At 49.2% G+C, this 21,481-nt stretch overlaps 1 protein-coding gene across 1 annotated transcript in view; it reads right to left on the minus strand.

The window, feature by feature from the left end:
* Positions 1 to 21,481, minus strand: part of LOC115205898 (histone-lysine N-methyltransferase 2A-like) — a 43,221-nt gene that overhangs the window by 4,906 nt on the left and 16,834 nt on the right. The window contains 30 exon segments of the mRNA XM_029772325.1: positions 98 to 227; positions 1,719 to 1,802; positions 2,020 to 2,124; positions 2,689 to 2,863; positions 3,041 to 3,115; positions 3,331 to 3,551; positions 3,642 to 3,710; positions 3,842 to 8,375; positions 8,478 to 8,645; positions 8,851 to 9,011; positions 9,094 to 9,172; positions 9,600 to 9,717; positions 10,028 to 10,186; positions 12,023 to 12,160; positions 12,288 to 12,388; positions 12,600 to 12,811; positions 14,827 to 14,900; positions 15,810 to 15,920; positions 16,278 to 16,448; positions 16,755 to 16,939; positions 17,288 to 17,401; positions 17,643 to 17,763; positions 18,007 to 18,102; positions 18,306 to 18,452; positions 19,111 to 19,350; positions 19,514 to 19,593; positions 19,803 to 20,336; positions 20,429 to 20,493; positions 20,595 to 20,829; positions 21,084 to 21,261. Coding sequence (XP_029628185.1) covers positions 98 to 227; positions 1,719 to 1,802; positions 2,020 to 2,124; positions 2,689 to 2,863; positions 3,041 to 3,115; positions 3,331 to 3,551; positions 3,642 to 3,710; positions 3,842 to 8,375; positions 8,478 to 8,645; positions 8,851 to 9,011; positions 9,094 to 9,172; positions 9,600 to 9,717; positions 10,028 to 10,186; positions 12,023 to 12,160; positions 12,288 to 12,388; positions 12,600 to 12,811; positions 14,827 to 14,900; positions 15,810 to 15,920; positions 16,278 to 16,448; positions 16,755 to 16,939; positions 17,288 to 17,401; positions 17,643 to 17,763; positions 18,007 to 18,102; positions 18,306 to 18,452; positions 19,111 to 19,350; positions 19,514 to 19,593; positions 19,803 to 20,336; positions 20,429 to 20,493; positions 20,595 to 20,829; positions 21,084 to 21,261 — 8,880 coding nt within the window.

Genomic DNA, 21,481 nt, shown 5'->3' on the forward strand with positions numbered 1-21,481 from the left:
CATTCCACAACATTTGCCTATTGAACGTGGCCCTGTACAGACTCAAAACGAATGAGCAGAGGACTGTGTTCCATTGAGGCCAGGCCACTCTCCTCACCTTGCCGTCGTAGTACTTCTCCCGTTTGTCAGTGAGGACAGAGCGGATGACGTTGCCCGAGTACTCGATCACCATCTCCCCCACGTCGATGCTCCTCTTGCAGAACAGACCTCGGCCGTGTATGGCTGACCTGTGAGGGGAGGACACAGGGGCTCAGTGACCACTGGTTCACCAAAGGGTTTCACCTTTTAACCCCACTCTCTGGAACAAGCTATAGCAAAGCTACAGTAGTAGTTCATTTTCTTGTTAACTTCTTATGGATGAGGGGCAGTATTGAGTAGCTTGGATGAATAAGATTCCCAGAGTAAACTGCCTGCTACTCAGGCCCAGAAGCTAAGATATGCATATTATTAGTAGATTTGGATAGAAAACTCTGAAGTTTCTAAAACTGTTTGAATGATGTCTGTGAGTATAACAGAACTCATGGCAGGCAAAAACCTGAGAAAAAAATCCAACCAGGAAGTGGGAAATCTGGGGTTTGTAGTTTTTCAAGTCCTGGCCTATCCAATATACAGTGTCTGTGGGGTCATATTGCACTTCCTAAGGCTTCCACTAGATGTCAACAGACTTTAGAACCTTGTTTGAGGCGTCTACTGTGAAGTGGGGGAGAATAAGAGCTGATTGAGTGAGAGGTCTGCCAGCAGGGCATGAGCTTCAGACATGCGTGCGCCCGTGAGAGGTAGCTGAGTTCCATTGCATTTCTAAAGACAAAGGAATTCTCTGGGTTGAAACCTTATTGCAGATTTATGATAAAAACATCCTAAAGACTGATTCTATACATTGTTTGACATGTTTCTACGAACTGTAATGGAAATTTTGAGTTTGTCTGGCCTGCACGTCGTGAATTTGGATTTGTGAACTGAAGGAGCGAACAAAAAGGAGGTATTTGGACATAAAGGATGGACTTTAACGAACAAAAACATTTATTGTGGAACTGGGATTCCCGGGAGTGCATTCTGATGAAGATCAAAGGTAAGTGAATATTTATAATGCCATTTCTGACTTCTGTTGACTCCAACATGGCGGATATATGTATGGCTTGTTTTTGTGTCTGAGCGCCGTACTCAGATTATTGCATGGTGTGCTTTGTCGGTAAAGCTTTTTTGAAATCTGACACAGCGGTTGCATAAGTTTATCCAAAGTTCCATGCATAACACTTGTATTTTCATCAACATTTATGAGTATTTCTGTAAATTGATGTGGCTCTCTACAAAATCACCGGATGTTTTGGAAGCAAAACATTACTGAACGTAACACGCCAATGTAAACAAAGGTAAGGCATACATTATATCGCCATTTCTGACTTTCGTGTCGCAACTCCCTGGTTGAAAATGATTTGTTACGCATGTGTGTGCTGGACGCTGTCCTCAGATAATCGCATGGTTTGCTTTGGCCGTAAAGCCTTTTTGAAATCTGACACGGCGGCTGGATTAACAACAAGTTAAGCTTTATTTTGATGTATTGCACTTGTGATTTCATGAAAGTTAAATATTTATAGTCATTTAATTTGAATTTCACGGTCTGCAATTTCACCGGATGCTGGCCAGATGGGACGCTAGCGTCCCAATGATCCGCAAGAAGTTAAATATCTTAAACGTTACGTAGCCAGCGTTTTCCTAACCTGTAGACCCCCACCGCCTCCTTGGATGTTCTCTTCAGGTGTCGGAACCTCATGGGCATGGGGAGGTCCATGCTGGTGGCCCGGCTGAAAAACAACAGTAGCACAGTGTGTTAAAGTTCCAATGAAGGAAGGATTGTCTGCTACCACCAAGAAGCTCCGACAGGTGGATACAGGGATGTTGATCAGAAAACCAAGAACACTACAAGTCCACTGTAATGATGAGATGGAGGATAGAGAGATAGTCCTCCTGATTTTCAGAAGTAAAAATAAAGGAATTGTGTAACAGGGCGGCGTGACTCACCGCGCAGACTTGAGCTGCACCTCCTCATCCTCCTCGTGGGGGTTGTACTCGGGAGGCTGGCGGTGCTTGGAGGCCAGGAAGTTGAACATGTCAAACACAGACCTCCTGTGGCGAGGCAAACAGATGCAGCAGACACACAGGTCAGATGACACAGGCAAATACAACTCAATGATGCAGACTCTCTAAACCCTAGGAAGGACCTCACCCAAATAGTGACTTGAGATTTGGTAACGGGTATACACAGTTACCAGCTCCAAAACATCAGTTAAGAGAGCCAGCGTAGAAATGGCTCACAACATTTTCATTGCTGAAGTAGAATGCATAGATCACGTATAGACCTGGATTTCTTCAACAACAAAAGGAAAGCTAAGAGGCAGGGGCCCAGATCAAAAACAGTAGAAATGCATCCTTCCTGAAGTAATTACTAATTAGACATGATTCATCAGGTGGATGTAATGTCTCCGCCACATGGTCTTCACCTGTCCAGTCATGACTCTGATTACATTAAGGAAGGATACACATGGAGGCTGGTCCAGGCAGGAGAAGGGACCTCTTGTTATAATAAAGAATAACTGTATATTTGTCTGGATACCAATCCAACCTTACACTTTAAGTATTGGAAGAGGGCTGTGTGTGACTTTGCTATCCATCTTTTGGGAGTGTCTGTACCTGTGGTTGAGCTCAGCGCGGGCCGAGCCATGGGGGTTGATCGGGGGCTCGTCGGCCTCCTCGGGCTTGTGGAAGCGAAAGCGGTAGTTGCGACATTGCCTGGAACCATACAGCTGCTCCAGCAGGAACACCACAGCATCGTGGAGGACCCCCAGCATCCGCAGGCCGTTCACTCCTGAGAAGAAAAAAGAAAGAAAAAGAGATAAGATCGAGAGAAAGAAAGAGAACACAAAAGGAAGGAGTGGAGGATTAAAGGAGAAAAAAAGAAAAGTCAGTGATGAGTCACCATTTCATTCCTCAAAAGTTATTGAACCTGCATAAACAAAATAAAATCTGATAAAAGGCACTTTACCTTCAAAGGAGAGCTCTTTGAGTCTGGCGTTGGAGCGGGCCTCCTGGACTTTATCTGTCAGGGACTTCCAGGCCTCTGTGGGACAGAGGGAGAAGACAATACATGTCAGCTTAGTGTCTCATCTCTGTGTTAGTATTAAAGTACAGTTTACTTAATCTGTATGAGGATTTTGAAATAAGAGATTTTCACTGTTACATATTCACTTCAATAACTTTAGCGCCATTGTCTGCCATCGAGTGTCATAACCACGCTACATGGAAACAGAACAAGAAGATCAGGACTGCGTATACCTTCGATACTCTCGCAGCGGATCTGGAAGCCGTCGTCACTGCAGATCTCAAAGATGAGTCCCTTCTTGGGCTTGCTGTCCATAGAAGAGTCCCTGCAGCTACCCTCCTGGTCAGGGGTGGCCACCAGTAGAGAACCAGCAGTGGTCTTGCTTTTCTCCTCAGGGAACTCACTGGTTTTACTGGTTAGAGCAGGAGGTTCACCAGACTTGGCAAAATAAACACTGCAAATAAAATACATTTTGAAATGAATCTCATTATCCATTGACATTAATAGTATTGAATGGAAGGGGTGACAAGCTTGCATTACTCACTTTTTGCTGGTGCCCCTCTCTCTGGGCTTGCCTGTGTCCATAAGCTCGGGAGAGACTGGCTCTCTAGACCTGCAGTGGTAGAGGGAATTCAAATATGGATAAGCAGCAGGTGGCAACTGGTATGATAATGCATACTTTGTGAACAAAAGTACAGTCCTCGTTAATTATTTCATGAGTTATCGGTTATGTGAGAATCTTACCCAGGAGCGGAGGTGGGCCGGTCTCCCTGCATCTCCCGAGGAGGCTCTGCCAGCCAACCCCTGTGTTTTTTCCCACTGGCCTTGTCTGGACTCTGCCTTGTCCGCTTGGCTTTCTGCTTGCCTTTCCCAGAGCATGTGGATGCCGTTACTGCAGCGCTACACTTCAGCTCTTGTTTCTGCTCTGAGGAGGACCTGGATTTAGGCATGGTGTGTGAGCTTTGAGAGCTGGAACTCTGGGAGAGCACTCCGACCAGGTGTCCCTTGATGGAATCCTGTTGGACCGGGCTGGGGGCCGAAGCCACAGGTTGTCCACTGGCATTTGGCGGGTGCTGCTGCCGCTGCAAAGCGCCGCTCTCCGGGTCCACCTGCTGGCTGACAGACATGCTGATGGTCTGATGGGAGGGAAGCATGCAGATGCTGCTGGCAATGGAGGTCTGGACGGGGCTGCACAGCTGGGACATCAGAGGAGCTCCAGACTGGAGCAGCATCTGCTGCTCCGGAAGGCCCAGGTTGTGTGGGCTGGCTTTGAAGAGAAGGCTGCTGATGGGTCCTGTGATTTCGGTGGAGCTGAGAGAGACAGAGCCTGGTGTGATGAGGCCTCCGGGCCCGCTGGGCTGAGCCATGGACACCATGTTCAGCACTGCTGACTGGTTGGGGTTGAACCCTGAGACGGTGCAGGGCAGCAGGTGGGTGGAGGAGGCGTGGCCCAGGATGCCAGGCTGCCCACTGGGAAGAGGCATCCTCTGCTGGATGGGCTCAAAGTACATGACTCCCGATTTGTGTCTCTTGATAATGTTGGGGACTTTGCGGTGAGAAGTGGTGGCGGCCGTGGTCAGGGTGCTCAGCTCGGACCGGGCCATCTGTGCCGAGGACAGGTTGATCAGAGTCATGTTAGGTCTCACCTCAGACGGGCCCAGGATGGGCTGGCTCCTGGAGCGGGCCAGTTTTTTGGTCTTCCGCGGCTGGAGACGGGAGATGGGTCGCTTCTTGCCGTGTCCAGATGCGAGCACAGCCGAGGACGTGGAGATGGAGGCACTGGACACAATGGTCACGTTGGGGGCCAGGTCATGCCTCCGTCCGGCCTCAGTCACCAGAATCTGGGGCTCGTGGGAGGGCACCCCGATCAGGAGGCCGGAGGTGGTGCTGGGAATGCCAGGCTGGAAGCCCGTCTGGGTGGTGCCGGTGAAAGTATGGATCTGAGGGTGATGGGGCATGGTGCCCAACACTTTACCCCCACCAGTGGTGAGCCCTGTGGTTAGAGTCATGGTATCCATCACTCCTGTTGCGCTGACCGATGGGGTGATCTGGATTTTCTGAGTGACACCATTGGGGAGAGTCTGTAGGACGTAGAGGGGCTGCAGATGCTGGTTGACCACTATGAGTTTTTCAGGGCCTGGTTTTAAATGAGAGGTGGTCTGGACAGCCGTGCTGGCCACATGGGAGGGTCCGGGGCTGACTGAAGATAGAGCAGGGATGTACTTCTGTCCCTGGAGAGGCAAGGTGGGCGAGCTGGGTAGGAGTGGGGTCCCAGAACTCCTGGTCAGATCCTGGTTACCTGCTTCTACAACTTCGCCCAGTGAGGGACTGGTGATGTGCTCGAACTGCTCCGGGGTCATATGACCTTCTCTTACCTGAGATTCTCGGCTACCTCCACTTCCTTCCTGCTGGCTCTCAGGGGACACGCCGGCCCCTCTCTGCTGCTTGTCCATGCCCCCTTTCTCTGCGATTGTCTCGTCCGAGGCTGCCAGGGACAGCATGGTGCACTCTGAGCCCTCTGAGATGAGGCCACCGTGGTTCTGGTTGTTGACCGTGGGGCTGCGAGTGGTAAGGACAGAGAGGTCAGAGGGTAGCTCCAGGGGTAGACCATACGACTCTTCCACCGAGATGGATGTGCTTGCCCCGCTCTCCACGGGCTCAGCGCTGGCCAGCGGCTGGGGGAAGTCCTCAAAGAGGATGTCTTTGCGGCGGTTGACGCCCACCCCATAACCCCCGTCCAGGGAGAGGAGCTCGGAGGAGGCGGCCTCAGGCTGCTGCCCCAGGGCCTGCATGGAGGGCGTGTTGAGGACAAACTCCATGATGTCCGAGGGCAGGATGTTGCCGCAGTCGTCGCTGTTGTTGTTGTCCGAGTCCGACTTAAGCAGGTCAGTGTTAAGTGAGAGCTGGGCCTCCAGGGGGTCCTGTCCCTGGGAAGACTTCACCCCGCCCAGAGGGAGGGAGTTGTCCTTCTGGCTCTTCCTCCCTTCTCGGATGTTGTTGCTGCTGCTGCTGCTGCTACCACCGCTGCTACCACCCCCTCCACTGCTGTTGTCTGCCTCCTTCCCAGAGTCGTGCTCCAGCTTCTCCGCGTGCCTCTCTCTGCCCTTCCTCTTACCCGTGGTCTTGTGGGAAGAAGTCGCCGCTGTGGCCGTGGTGGTGGTGTTTGTGCTTGCGCTGGTGTCGCTCTCTGAGCTGTCATCAACACCGTCCAGCTGGCCGATCTGCTGGTGGCCCAGGAGGCTCCGGGCGGGAACTCCCTCATCCACAGCAGCAACGACCCTCTCCTCCTCCGCCTCTTCCTTCTGGAAGCACTGCAGCTGCAAGCCCCCCCCCAGGCACTGGCCCATCCCCTCGATTGAGGGCATCACAGGGCCGGGGTTGATGATGGTGCGGGTGAAGTTGTAATAGTACGGATCCTTGTTGGAACACTGGTTGAATCCCCCTTCCTCTTCTTCTCCGCTGTCCCCTGAGGAGGAGGTACTCCTATCGTCCGCCCCGTCCACCTGGCCTTCGGCCGAGCGCCTGCTGCCTCCGGCCTTCTTCTTCCCGTCCCCGCTGCTGCTGTAGAAGGGGATATCCTGCTCTCCATAGGAGCGCACTCCGTAGAAAGGCGTCAGGCCGAAGAACATGTTGGAGCGGGCTCTGGCGCTGCGCCTCGGATAACGCCGCTTGGTTGAACCCGAGCAGTCGCTGTCATCTTCATGATGTTTATCCCTGTCACCGCCTTCCTCCTCCAGCAGGGCATGGTCATCCCTGTCGCTGGTCCCCTCATTCTCGGTGCAGTGAGCCAGGAGGCGCTTCTCCTCGCAGTCCTCAGGGTGCAGTGCCGGGCCGTTCGACTCGGAGCGCTCTGAGCGTGCTGACGGTGAGAAGAGCGTGGAGCAGGAAGACTTACGGTGGGGGGGTCCCTCCTGGCCTGCGGGACAGATGGAAGCCGTGATGCAGGAGTCAGAGGAAGAACTCACTGTGTTGGTCCCGTTAGGGTCGGTCTTTAGCGGCGTCAGGGACGCCTTGACTATAGCCCGCTTCTTGTCTCTAGCAGCGGCGATGTCGTTGGCTGTTATTCTTGCTTGAACCTGCGAAGCCCTGATGCTTCTCTCTGAGGCTAACCTGGGCTGCTTTATGGCCTCTAGGCTGCAGCTGTTCTTCTCAGGGCTCAAAAATCTCTCCCTGCTCTTTGCAGATCGCGCTCTTCCTTGATTCTCCAGCTTTTCCACCTCCTGCTTGCCAATGGCTTTGGTGATGTTGCCGAGGGTCACAGCCTTGCTGTTGCTGTTCTGAGAAGTTGAGGTTGGAGCGTTAGTGGTTCCACCAGTCTCTTTAGCATTGTTGGGGTTCTTGTTGCTGTTCTGAGGAGTCTTCTCCTGCTCTTTCGATGCCTCTCTGCTGTCAATGTTTTGGACTTTGGAGTGCTTGTCTTTGGTGGTGGGGGCCGCGTGGCAGGAGGGGACAGCCGGCGTGGCTTGGGAGCTCCGTTTGACGGCGTCCTCCTCGGCCATGGCCTCTGAAGACCACAGGGGATTCATGGAGGCGGCAGGGGCTTTTCCCAACAAATAATCATGGGATTTCTTCCCGCCGCTTTTGTGGAACAAAGGCTGGGGAGACCCCAATTTTCCAGCATCTTTAGAAGCTGGTGCCAAGGTAACACCTCCTTCCTTGGCCAGGTTACTACTACCACCACCTTTGTCCTTGGACAGGGTCGTGGTGATGCGGTGGCGGGAGAGGAGCGTGACGCCAGCCGACAAGTCTGGGTCCTTCCCATCCTGCTTCCCCTTCCCTGCTTGGGAGTTGCTGCTGCTCGCCCTTTGGTGCCCTGTCAAGACACCTGTACCTGGTGGTGGGGAGGCCTGGCTCGCTCCTGTCATCTCTGGGGTCATTGGGGAAAGTTTGGGGTTCTCACCCACAGCCTGCTTGCCAGGCTCGCTTTCTTTCCCACCGTCTGTCTTCATCTCAGAAATGCTGTGGTGGTGTCTGCTGTGTTGACCTCCAGGGCTGAGTGAACTAGTGTCGCGGCCCTGCGTTCGGACGCCACTGGCAGGTGGCTTCCCCTTCTCCCTCAGACCCAGGTCTCTGGAGGAGGAGAGGGGAAGGGGTGGGGCGGAAGAGAAGAGCCGAGCCAATTGGTTCATAGCGGCCTGTGAAGAGGAGACTACCTTCTGTCTGGGCTGGGGGGAGAGGGAGGAGGTGCTGTGGCGACGGGAGCCGATGCTCCTCAGGCCGGAACTCAGAAGGGGGTCCCCCACCGTCACAATCTCATGGGCAGACTGGGAGGTACCGTCTGCAAAACAACATGGACACAAACATTTTTACCATACTACATGTCTCCACGTGTGAATGGTAGATGACAGTTTGAGGCAAATGGGTTAAAGAGTGAAGATACCTGGAGATGGAAGTGGTCTGGAGCCAGGGGAGCGCTGGCATGGGGGGTAGCTGGGGTGCCTGTTCCGTTTGTAAACTTTAGGAGGATTGGGGCTGGAGGGCAGCAGGGACAGGCGGTCGGAGGGGTTCAGGGAGTCAAACGGCTCGGGCACTGGAGACAGGACTTTTTCTGTCAATGAAAAGTTGAATGCAACCAATTCTTCAGAATACTGCATTGTTGAGGAAGAGCTTGCAAGTAAGCATTTACTATTTATACCTGCTGTACCCGTGACAAATAACCGTAATCAATGCGATTACATGCCGGCTACATACTAGACCAAATGCAGTGCAGGGTAAATTTGAATAATTAATAATGCAGTGATTCTGGCTCACACCTGAGATGGGAGTTAAAGGGCTGTGGGAGATGGTGCGGTTTTCCTCTGGAAGAGCACTCTTTAGGTCAGGCTCCACCACAGTGGGACGACACACCAGGATCCTGCAAGTGTAGACACAGCGCTTCCGGGCATCTAGAGTGCTCCAGTACACCCTGGAACACCTGTGGTGACAGAAACAAACCAATGAATCAGTCATGTTGCATTGACTCCTTCACATAAGACGTGCGCACTGTGTGTACTTACTGGTAGCCGACAGGGAAGAGTTTGCGCTCGCAATCCGAGAGCTCAGTCAGTATTCCAAGGCAATCGATTGTCATGGAGCCTGTGATGGAAGAAAGGAAGAGTTAAAACCCTTAATCCGAGGAGGGTATTCAGAAACATGTTTGTTGGGCCAGCTAGTGTCTCAAAAAAACTCCACGGAGATCCCTGGCCGTTTCACTACTTTGGGAAAGCCCTGAACTAGCACACCTGATTCACCTAATTCAAGGGTTTGATGATCAGTTGACCATTTGAATCCGGTGTGCTGCCTATATGACCAGATAACGGCTTGCGGGGGGGGGGGGGGGGCGCCGACACAGAATAAGCAGAGCCATATATATAATGCGCATCACTAATGGCACCCTATATAGTACACTACTTTTGAGGGCCCTGGTCAAAAGTCATGCCCTAAATAGGAAATAGGGTGCGTTTGGGACTCGACCATAGAGATCTCTATATATGGCTGTGAGGGGTAATATGAACATACACACCTATCATCATGTGGATGTTCTCCGGCTGAAGGCCGGTGAGGAACTTCCGCCGCAAGCTTATCCCCTCCAGGTCTACCAGGATCCTCCGTGTGACCTCGAAGCCAGACTCGGACACCACCTGGGCAAGGAAGTCATGCATTTCAAACAAAGTACCTACAAGTGCACCCTTCTCCTCACTGTCACCTCAGTTTGACACAAGCAGGAATATGGTTTCTATAGATAACGGCTGGGCTAAACACATGCATGTTGTTTTACCAGTAAACCAGAGCGTAAAAAACAAAAACACATTGACATAATAAAAATTAATAGGGAGTTTCTGTAAAATTGTCATCTTATGTTCTAGATGTGTGTGTGTGTGTGTGATGCTGCAGGTGGGTAAGGGAGGTGGGCTGGAGAAGATAAGGAAGGAGTTCTCCTTTGCATCTCACCTCTCCTTTGATGAGGTCCCGGTGGCGCTGGCAGTAGACCTTCTTGTCCTCCAGGAAGACACAGTGGCGCTGCCGGGCACACATGAAGTGGTAGTTTCTGGTGCAGGAGGTCAGGCAGCAGCCCACTGTGGCGCCGGGACGCTGGCAGTTCTCGCAGCGCTGCCGAGAGGAAAACAAACGTCACAGGACACTGCCATTAGAAGACAGATCAACAACAGCGACAAGGTCATTTTAGTAATAGTATATTTATTATCACTGTCTATTTTTAGCAAGAGGGCATGCACAATAAAATTTTATGCATTAGGATCCCCATTAGCGACAGCTAGTCTTACTGGGGTCCGACATAACGAAGACAGACAAAATACTTTACAACTTACATACATTTAAAATCATTAACATGTAGTGTGCGCGACCATCTATCAGTTCCACATACAAGTCAATACATACAGACAACAAGTAGGTCACATGGGGAGAGGCGTTGTGCCGTGAAACCAGGTTTGCTGTTCACTTGCACTATATAAGATGGTACGTTTCCTTGAATTTGTTCTGGACCTGGGGACTGTGAAAAGACCCCTGGTGGCATGTCTAGTGGGGTAAGTGTGTGTGCGCGCGTCAGTGCTGTGAGTAAGTTGACTACGCAATTTCTCTTATAAAAAAAACACAAGTAAAGCAGTCAGTCTTTCCTTAACTCTTAGCCAAGAAACTGGCATGCATAGAAGACATCATGATTAAGTGCAAATTTACAAGTACAATAGCAACATATTTTCACGGGAAACATACATGACCAAAAGTATGTAGGCACCCGTTCGTGGAACATCTCATTCCAAAATCATGGGCATTAATATAGAGTTGGTCCCCTCTTTGGAGCTTTAACAGCCCCCACACTTCTGAGAAGGCTTTCCAATAGATGTTGGAACACTGCTGAGGGCACTTGCTTCCATTCAGCCACAAGAGCATTAGTGACGTCGGGCGACTAGACCTGGCTTGTAGTCGGCGTTCCAATTCATCCCAAAAGTATTTGATGGGGTTTAGGTCAGGGCTTTGTGCAGGCCAGTCAAGTTCTTCCACAACACTCAACAAACCATATCTGTATAGACCTTGTTTTGTGCACAGGGGCATTGTCATGCTTTAACAGTAAAGGGCTTTCCCCAAACTGTTGCCACAAAGTTGGAAGCACAGAATAATTCTACAATGTCATTGCATGCTGTAGCGTTAAGATTTCCCTTCACTGGAACTAAAGGGCCTAGCCCAAACCATGAAAAACAGGCCCAGACCCTTATTCCCCCTTCTCCAAACTTTACAGTTGGCACTATACATTCAGGCAGGTAGCGTTCTCCTGACATCTGTCAAACCCAGATATGTTCCCGAGAACGCGTTTCTACTGCTCCAGAGTCCAATGGCGGCGAGCTTCACACCACTCCAGCTGACTCTTGGCATTGCGCATGGTGATCTTAGGCTTTAGGCTTGTGTGAGGCTGCTCGGCCATGGAAACCCCTTTCATGACGCTCCCGACAAAGTTATTGTGCTGACGTTGCTTCCAGAGGCAGTTTGGAACTCAGTAGTGAGTGTTGCAACTGTCAGGATTTTTACACGCTATCCGCTTTAGCGGTCCCGTTTTGTGAGCTTGTTATGGCCTACCACTTCACAGCTGAGCCGTTGTTGCTCCTAGACATTATCACTTTACAATAACATCACTTACAGTTGACCGGAGCAGCTCTAGCAGGGCTGAAATTTGACGAATTGACTTGCTGGAAAGGTGGCATCCTACCACAGTGCCACGTTGAAAGTCACTGAGCACTTCAGTAAGGCCATTCTACTGCCAATGTTTGTCTATGGAGATTGCAATGGCTGCGTGCTCGATTTTATACACCTGTCAGCAATGGGTGCGGCTAAAATAGCCGAATCCACTAATTTGAATGCGTTTCCACACACTATATATGCAAAAGTAAGAATATACATCTAGTAAGAATATGTATTTAGGATCATAAGTCTTACCAACTGTTTCCCTCGGATCACGGCCATGTGGACGTTTTTCAGAGAGCCATCATCATCCTCAAACACCTCGGCTGACCACAGGGCACAGTTCACATGGGTCCACTCGTTCTGCCCGATGTACAGCAGCCTGCCGCCCTCCTGAAACCAGACACACAGCAGACGCAACAAGAACTTAGAAAACACGAAGATATATTTCAGTAACAGGGAATACGATCAAGAGCTGTACCACAACTAATTGCGACTGTTTAGCACAACGTTTACTTACGTTGATGTTATCATCTCCGTACTTGAGACACAGCACACACTGGCGGTTGTCGCTGACGCCAGGCGGTGGGAGCAGCTCAGGACTGTCTTCACGACTCAGGTCTGAGAGAGAAATACAAGAATGTCACGAACACATCAGCGTCATTTCCTGCAACTGAAATGGTATCAGAAAGTGTATCAACTGCATACTTAGTGTAGGTATGTATCCCAAATGGCACCATATTCCCTATATAGTATATAGGGAATAGTGCACTACTATGGTCCCGAGGCGTTGCCCTAGGTGTTGCCCTTTAGTTGTGTTGAGCAGACTCACCGTGGAGCATAGGGAGTGGTGGAGGAAGTAGAGGTCTGGGCGGAGGGGGAGAGGTGGGGGAGTCTGGCTCTACGTGGGTCTTGGAGCAAGGAGCCGGGATGATCTTCTTCCTGAGGGGCTGCTCGGCACGGGCGATCTCCTCGCGCTCCTGCCACTGGGCATAGTTGTGGTCCAGGGAGGGGGGCAGCACGGCATTGGGGAGGAGGCCACTGCTGCAAGACAAGTATACTCAGACCTTGTTTGAATTCATCCTTCCTGCCGTCCACCCTTGGTGTTAACATTGGATTGGTGAAAGCAGGTTTTCTACTGCATTGATTTCACCAATTATGTCCATTTAGATCAGTGAACACAGTACTTCACAGTAAGAATATTTTAACAGGGTCTAACACAGATTGATTGCAATAATTGCACAGGTCACACACACACAACCTGTTATACCCCAAGTAACTCTACCCCAAAGCAGTGAATTCAATAAATATTCAAGAGCATAAACGATGCAAAATGTAAACCCATTTCCAAACCACACCGTTTACCATCTTCTGAACGACTGACTAATTGGGTTAACAACTTTAATGAGCCAAAACACAAAAAAGTCCAGTAGGCACATAACGGAGCCCATCAGATATTTATGAAGTAGGTTCCATTTATTAACTAACTATGGACTCTAATTGAACAATTATTTGTTAACAACTGTCCAATTTATGCTCCCCATATATAAAAACCACGAGACTGCCAGAAAGGTCTGAACGCAAGATGGTGATTTTGATGACTCCCATGGTGAGCCTACTGTACCATGTAAGCTGGTGCACACAAGTTGTACTTCATGTTTTAGTGTGGAAAACATCTGAGGATTTTTCTACAATATCCACAACATATTGACATAATTACAAGCAAAGAATAAAATCACATTTTATCAATTACATGTGGAAAAACGTATTTGAGTCAGGCCAGCAGCAGATGAAACAGAAAGTGAATTTTCACATGGCCAAAGCATTGCATTTCGGTTTAGCCCACCATCCACACACGGAAACAGTTTCGTCCCCAACTACTGGGCTCAATACAGAAACAATGACCTCCACTGCGACCAAAACTATTAGTTTCCCATAGGCTTGTACTATCTATATTATGACATCACCAGCAGTTAGCTACCAACAGCTGGCAGATGTGTTAATTGGTTATTTTAGTGTTAAATCAGTGATATTTAGATGGAAGACATGAGCTAAATGCGGTAGCTTTACAGCTAGCATAGATGTTGTAAACTAGCTCTTTCGCTTACCCGGTGAAACCTTGAATAATGCTCTGTCTCTGCTGGCTGTAACACTTTATAAACCACGTTGGTAGCGACGTTGGCGTGGCCATAGAGGCATACCCACATTTGCATAACAAGTGTTGCTACACCCTGCTACCACACAAAGCTTGGCCATCTTGAATACAAATGCAATTGCTAGCTAGCCCCATATTAGTAGGCAACACCTTTATATACTCGTGGGTAAAAAAAAAGGGTAAGCATGGATTTTTATTTCCTCACTGTGTAACGCTGACCGTGGTACGTTGTGGGAATATTTCTGAAATTGAAGATGATTTGGAGAAAAAAAAAAAGAAAAAAAACCTCAACTTTTAGAACAATATTAGAGCATTATAAAAAAAGGATTTAAGAGTTTTCCCATTTGGGAATGTTTTCTTGGGATGTTCCAAGTTACTATATGCGTTTCTGGCATTGAGAAATAGCCGCTACTTGAGCTTTAAATATTTAAATTAACAAATGGCGGTTGAACAGAGGGACTAAAATGGCGCGGCGAAAACCGTTGGGCGACCGCAGAGGAGTGTTCAAAGCTCATATATCAAAAAGGGACATGTGGTGGCCCCTTTCTCACAATGGAAAATGGGAGCATGCACAATGCATGAGCTAAGGAAAGATGATTCCCAGGCACTGGGGAGCAAGAGAAGAGCAGAACATACAGATGGACTGGGCTCCTCAGGTCAGTCAGTGTCATTTGTTTGCACAGATGCTCCCGTGCCATGTATCAGAGAGTAAGTTGAAAAGGTAAGTTCACTTAAGTGGGATTAAAACCTTATGGTATGGGCAAATAAGAAGCCATCTCGATTCATCAAATCTACTGTTACACATCGAGTTAGTCATTTCAGTATGAATCAATGCGACAGGCAGCATGTGTACCGATCTATTTGTCTTGTGTAATCTCATTGATATGTTGCTGTTCACACTCACTTGGTGGAGAATTTGTGCGTTTCCCAGAATCTGGACTCCTTGACTTTGAACCAAGGGAACACGCGCTCCATTTGCTGCAACAGAGACAGGGGGAAAATAGATGTTAAAGGCCCAGTGCAGTGAAAAACCAGATTATCCTGTGTTTTATATACATTTCCACACTATGACGTTGGAATAATACTGTGAAAGTTAAGCTAATGTCCTTTTAGTGTAAGAGCTATTTGAAAAGACCACCTTCAAATGTAAGCCTGTTTTGGTGGGATGGAGTTTTGGCCTTCCATGGTGACATCACCATGCAGTAAATTAGTTAATAGACCAATAAGAAAGAGTTCCAAACCTCTCTGCCAATAACAGCTCATTTTCAGTTTCCCCTTCCCCACTCAGACAGTCATAGCAACATTTATGCTTGAGAAATTGCTCTTTGCTAATAACCTATTGTTGACCATTTTAATAGAAAACATAGTAAGGTACTTTATTGTTACACAGAAATTTGATATTGCGATAAAAACAGCTGCATTGGTCCTTTAAAAGGTTCAGTCTGAGACCTGGGCATTTGTTCAATAGTTCAAGAATGAATATAACTTATAAATATGTCAAGAGCTTAGCACCACTGTCTTACCATAACCCAAAAATCACTCAAATGGCAACAAAAGAAAACAATGTATAGCTTCAAAAAAAATATGTTTATAACCATCATGCAAATCGTGTGTAATGTCAGTGCATCCACAGCAGTGTCTATTAAATGGAGAATGGTAACATCTCACCTGCCGTTGGGCTGAAACTGACTGAGGACTCTGGCTTTAACAGCTATAGCTGCATCCCAAATTGCATCTTGCACAGAGCCTTCTGGCTCCTGGTCAAAAGTATTACCCTACCATTTGGGAAGCAGCCTGTGTCTACCAGCGGAGTCAATCAGGGTGAATACTACTACTACTGAAGCTGAGCAAGTTCTCCGTAGGCTAATTCCTGTAGGCTCTCCTCACCCGGATAAAGAAGGACTTGACCATGCTATTGGCTTTCCTGTTCTCCGGCTGCCCGCCGTCTGAGTTGATGGCCGTCTGGATGATCTTCACTATGTCATCACTGAACTCAAGCTGAAAGAAAGGAGAGAAAACACCGCACTGAGTGAGTGACACACTGCCTTCAATCTCATACCTTAACCTCTCCCTCTGAGAGTGAACTGCGTTTGAACTCTGAGCAAAGAGAGTTCCCCAGAGCTGAGCATTCATGCCCCTACTCGGGTGTCTGTGGATGATGTGGCTGTGTATTCATACACACACAGCTAGTGTTATCACGCAATGCTGGGCGGATGCTGATAGGATGAAAGAATTGAAATGGACTGCGACTACACAGTTTGAAACTATCAAAGCTTTCGCAGTGGGAAGTTGATTGACTGTTTCGAAGGTGAAAGGTTGTGAGATTACACGAGTGGGACGTGATTTTAGACTCACCACAGACTTGTAGCGCCCCGTGTCCAACTTCTTCTCCACCGACTCCAGGTCGAGGGGGGAGTCATTGGGGGGCGCGACCTCGGTCAGGACCGGGGGGTCTGGCCCCTCGGGGGAGCGTCGGGTGGGTAAACTCTCCGTCTCAGGGTTCAACTCAGGCGGCTTCATCACAGCCTAACGAGAGATGGAGATCGGGGGGTTACATCTGTTCATTTGCTCTCCTTACACTTCACAGACATACAAACAAAACGGGTATAATATGTAGGGCCAGGTGTTTTTCATGTGACAAAACAGCACAAACTCTAGGCCCTAGTTATAGCTGACATTCCAGGGCCAAGAGTTTTCCCTGACCCTGTCACATGAGCAGGAAAAACTTGGCCAACAGCCAGAGCTTTAAGTCTTTCCCAACTTGGTCAGGAAGAACCCCTGGCCCTAAACATGCAACACAATATCCCCTTCTCACAGATATCCCCTCGTCACCTGTCTGTAGCGGAGCAGGTGTGTGGAGGTGCGGGAGTTGAGCAGCGCGGTGAGGACCTGGCGCACCAAGCCCTGTAGCTCCTTCTCCAAGGCCGTCCTCCACTCGGCCGGCAGACGCTTCGTACAGTTGGTGCAGGTGTAGGCCACGCTCTCTGGCAGCTTGGACAGCAACTCGTACATCTCGTCTAGTAGTGGGAGACAAGGGAGTAGAGAGGGAGGTTGACTTTTTACACTCATTTATCGGTTGGTTATCGGTCGATTCTCCATATCAAAGTGTTGACAACAGGTCCATGCAAAGTAAATGACTATGGAAAGACATTTTACAAGTGTTTTTGGGTATATCAACAGAAGTTGAAATTGAAAAACACATTTAAATATATTACCCCTAAGTTGTGAACATACAGCAGCCAAAAGAATGGTGCCGAGTTCAAATCTGTATCGCTTCATAACAGGAGAGGTGTTGAGAAACAGACTGACTGAAAGTTGGCATTGTTTCCAGTGAGTAGAGTTGTGAAACAAGAGCGCCCGCTAACCTGTGAGGTTCTCACACTTGGAGTGGACCCAGTGGTCGCACCTCCCACACTGCATCATCTTGCTGTCGTAGTCATCGTCATCATAGCACTTATCGCAAAGGGGGCAGAAGTTACCTAGAAAACACAACTCACAAAGCTACTACACACACACACACACACACACACTCTCTCCCCAAAACCTAAGTCTTTTCATAGTACTGAGGAGACAGATGCCAAGGTCTTGTTCATTACGGACCAAACAAAAAACTGACTGAAACCAGAAGGGGCTACCCGGACTTTGCCAACAAGAAACATGTGTGCTCTTAACTTTTATTTATATATAAAATGTTCATTTATAGTCCTGCTTGTGACTTACCTTTAGCAAAGAGTTTGGCACAGTCATGACATAGGGAAAAGTCATGTGACCACTGGGCGTCCCAGGCCTTCCCAGGTTTTGTGGCCCCACAACTCTTACAGCGAACACACTTGGTGCAGATCTGGACACAACAAGGGCACAGAGGAGCGCCAATTCATGACAAATGAATTAATGGTTAAACAAAAGGCAGTAGATATACAATAAACGTTACGTCTCCAGGGGGCAGTTACACTGTCTAAACCTTACCCTAAACTTAACTAATTTTGATCCCGACGCCTAGCCTTAACCTTTGGGTCGACTGGCCCCCTCCCCCCAAAAAAATACATTTTACTGCTTGGATGAGGAAGGATGGCGTGATGCATACCCAGACCCGTTTCTTCTTGGTGGGTCTGGTGGGATGGTTGGGTCCCAGGCACTCAGGGTGATAGCTGTTTCGGCACTTCTCACACTCCAGAAGTTGCTGCTTGGGGAAGAAGAGGTGGAGAGAAGCACGTTAGCAACCTAATTACCCTGGTCTAAAACGTAAATCTTTCTCTACCTCTTGGTGGAAGACATTGAATAGAGCCAGACATAACAGGGATAGTGATAAACCAAATAAGTATTCTCAAACCCCTAATAGCCTTTGTTACTCAGACTCAAATCGTTCGAAAGGGAGAGCCTTACTTTCGTCTTCTGGTGCTGGAGGCCACAGGTGTGGCAGAAGCGACAGCTGCGGCAACACCAGTTCTCCCACTGCTCCTCCAAAGGGCGCTCAGTCTCCCCCAAGCAGAAGAGATGGAAGGGCTCGCAGCACACCTGGCAGAAGACAAACTGGAGGAGAGGAGATGAGGGAGGAGAGTCAATGCAGCACAGTCAGTATGGTTAATAAAATGGGTACTGAAGTGTGATATGTGGTTATAAAAAGTTATTAGACATACCGCCAGTATGATTTTAAATACACTCACGGGGCTGCGTGCTACACCACGGGTTCTAACTATAAATTAACTATCTAAGACGTGCCAAATAAATTATACCCAGCTCAGTGCTCTAGCTATGCATTTAGTTTGCTAACTTGCTAGTTAAGTGGCTGGATCAAGCTTCTTCGTTACAGCGGAGACAATCTATCCCCTCCTGGATTAAGGTCCATGTTGCCTAAATTGCTTTGGTAATACCATATACCCCAGTATGAAAATCGGTATACCGTCCAACCCTAGTCGTAGCCTTTGATATGTCATATGTTGAATGCTTGAAGTGGACCCGCTGGTGCTGTCCGGTACAACCCTATGATAGACTAGCGGCATGTCCAGGGGGGTGTTCCATCATGTTGTTAGACGAGTTGCTCACTTTATGAAATTCTTATTTTGAAATACAAAGAAGTGCTCCTTTTCCCTCATTTTGAGAGCAAGGCCAGCCTGTTCTCACCTTTGTTGTTATGTGTGAGTGAGAGGTTGTGCACAGGAATAGAGAGAAAGAGGCTCTCGTGACTCACCTCGACGTTGCCACTGCTGGCACAGAGGAAGCAGACGACCCGTGGAGTGATTGGCACGGAGGTGAGGAGGCTGAGGCCGCCCGTGGCCCACACGTTTTCCACATCATGGTCCTTCTTAAAATCTACTCTGATTCTGTGCACTCCGTCGCTGGGCACTTTCTGCTTGGCGGTGCCCCCAGTCGAGGGAGTGCTCAGCAAGTTTAAAGTACTGGTCTCAGGTTTGGTGGCCAACGGCTTCTGCTGCTAGGGAGAGGGAGGTAGATGAGAGAGGGGTCAGGGATGAAGGCCAAGGGAGCATGCAATGGGACTTATGGAATATAAATTGTATATAATTTTATTGTCCATCCAAAGATAGACATTTGCCTTTGGCATCGCCTTACAAAAAGGGAACTGCAGAACATACCTTCTCTTTTGGTTTGGTGGGTTTAGGTTGTGGCGGGACAGAGCGAGGAGTCGGTTTCTTCATTTGCTTCCCATCGGGTGCTGAGGGGACACAGGTTATAAGAGTACCAACAATAGCTATTATGCTATTTAGAGCAAATCAGTGCTTTTCAGAGAAATGCAATTATATTATTTCATAGTGTTAACAGCAGGATATACTAGTGTGCAAGGGAAAATACAAAGGAAAACAGCTATTTTCTAGCCATTTCACAAAAGGGTAATTCTAACCATTACAATATGGCTCCTCCTACCTGTGTCGGTGATGGGTGTGGCCAAGCACTGCTGCTGGGGCTTCCTCTTGGCTTCTGTGGGTGGAGACTTGGGAGCCCCTTCTCCCTCCTTTTTTGCAGGCCCCTGGGTGGGCTGGGGCCTCTGCTGTGCGGGCTGGGGTGTTGGTGGGGAGGGGGAGCTCTGGAGCGAGGAGGACGACGAGGAAGGGGAGGAGGGAGGGGTGGGCTGCTGTGGCTTGCGTTCCTTCCTACTCGCAGCACCCGTGGGTGCAGTTGCAGCATGTTTCTGGTCTTGCCCAAGGGCGGTGACGCAGCTGGGGGTCTGGTCGTTTGGGGGGGTAGGATTCTCGGCTGGGGGGGACTGCAACAGTGGCAGCGGCTGTTTTTGCTTCTCCTCACCTGGCTTCGGGGGAGGGGTTTCACTCTTTTTGTGAGGGGGCTCCTCCTTCAAAGGGGGCGGGGCTGGTTTGAGACTAGGCTCAGCGCTTGTTGGGTCCTTGACGGGGTGTAGCGCCTCCTTTTTCTCTGACAGTTTGTTCTTCTTGTCTTTTTTGCCTAAAAATACAAATGATGCAATCCCGTCAATTACACTGAGAACTGAAGACATTGTGGTTTTATGGAAAAAGGCTTTATTAAAAGACACTGACCTTTCCCTTGCTTCGGGAGAAAAATCTTGGAAGGCATCCACTGCAAGTTCTGACACTTTCGGACCCTGTGACGTACACGCATACAGTCAGTCACATATTTAAACATTGTGGCGTTAAATGAGTGTGACTGCGAAATCGCTCAACATAATGGGATTGTCATACTTACTTGCAACACTGCTTCTTGATATTGCGGCCCCCGAACTTGGGCTTGTCCAGGCAGTTGGTGCAGACTCCGCAGTCCTCAGGGACCTGGCAGCCGGGACACTGCCCGCAGCGCCGCGACCGCCGCCCCTTCCTGGGCACCGCCCCTCCCTCCTGGATAGTCTTGGTGTGCCTCATCACAGGCTTGATGGGAGGGGACTGGGGCTCCGCCTCTTCCGAGCCCGCCACTGAAGATTTGTCTACGGGGGGGGGGGGGGGGGGGGGGGGGGGGCATTTGCAGCACAATATGGTGACTACTCAAAAGGTCCCAATTGGAAATCACTCTTGTAACGACATGCCAGGCCAGGAACATATGAAACAGAATAAGGTATGGCCCTTACCCTCAAACGCTATGACTTCGTTGATGTGTTCGGGGAGCATTTGAGTATGCGAGTGGGTCATACTTCATTACAAATATTCAAAAGGGGACGTGCCCGTTTAACACGGATCTCACCATCATTCCCCATGGAAGACAGGATCTTCTCTCTCTCCTCCCACGGCAAGGCACTGAGGGTGGGCATGTCGTCGGGGAACACGGCCCGGTTGCGGCCCAGGGCCACAGCGGCGCGCCGACACACGTGCTTGATGCGCGGCCCTCGCACCGACGTCTCCGAAGAGTCGCTCTCTTGGCTCTGGCAGAGCAAAGCCAACGATATCAATACAGTATAACTTAACTTGATCGAGATGAGGTGCCCAAATTCTGGGACTGTGTATTTCAAGTAAAAAAAATTTAAGACATCTTTATTAACTCTTATAAATCAGTCTCTCAAGGGGCAACTCTAATAGGGACGTATCATGGGAAAAGAAACAAAATATGAAGCAGACTTAGTTGAAGCAAAACACACAGCCTTC

This window comes from Salmo trutta, chromosome 13 (genome assembly GCF_901001165.1).
Source record: "Salmo trutta chromosome 13, fSalTru1.1, whole genome shotgun sequence".
Lineage (NCBI taxonomy): Eukaryota > Metazoa > Chordata > Actinopteri > Salmoniformes > Salmonidae > Salmo > Salmo trutta.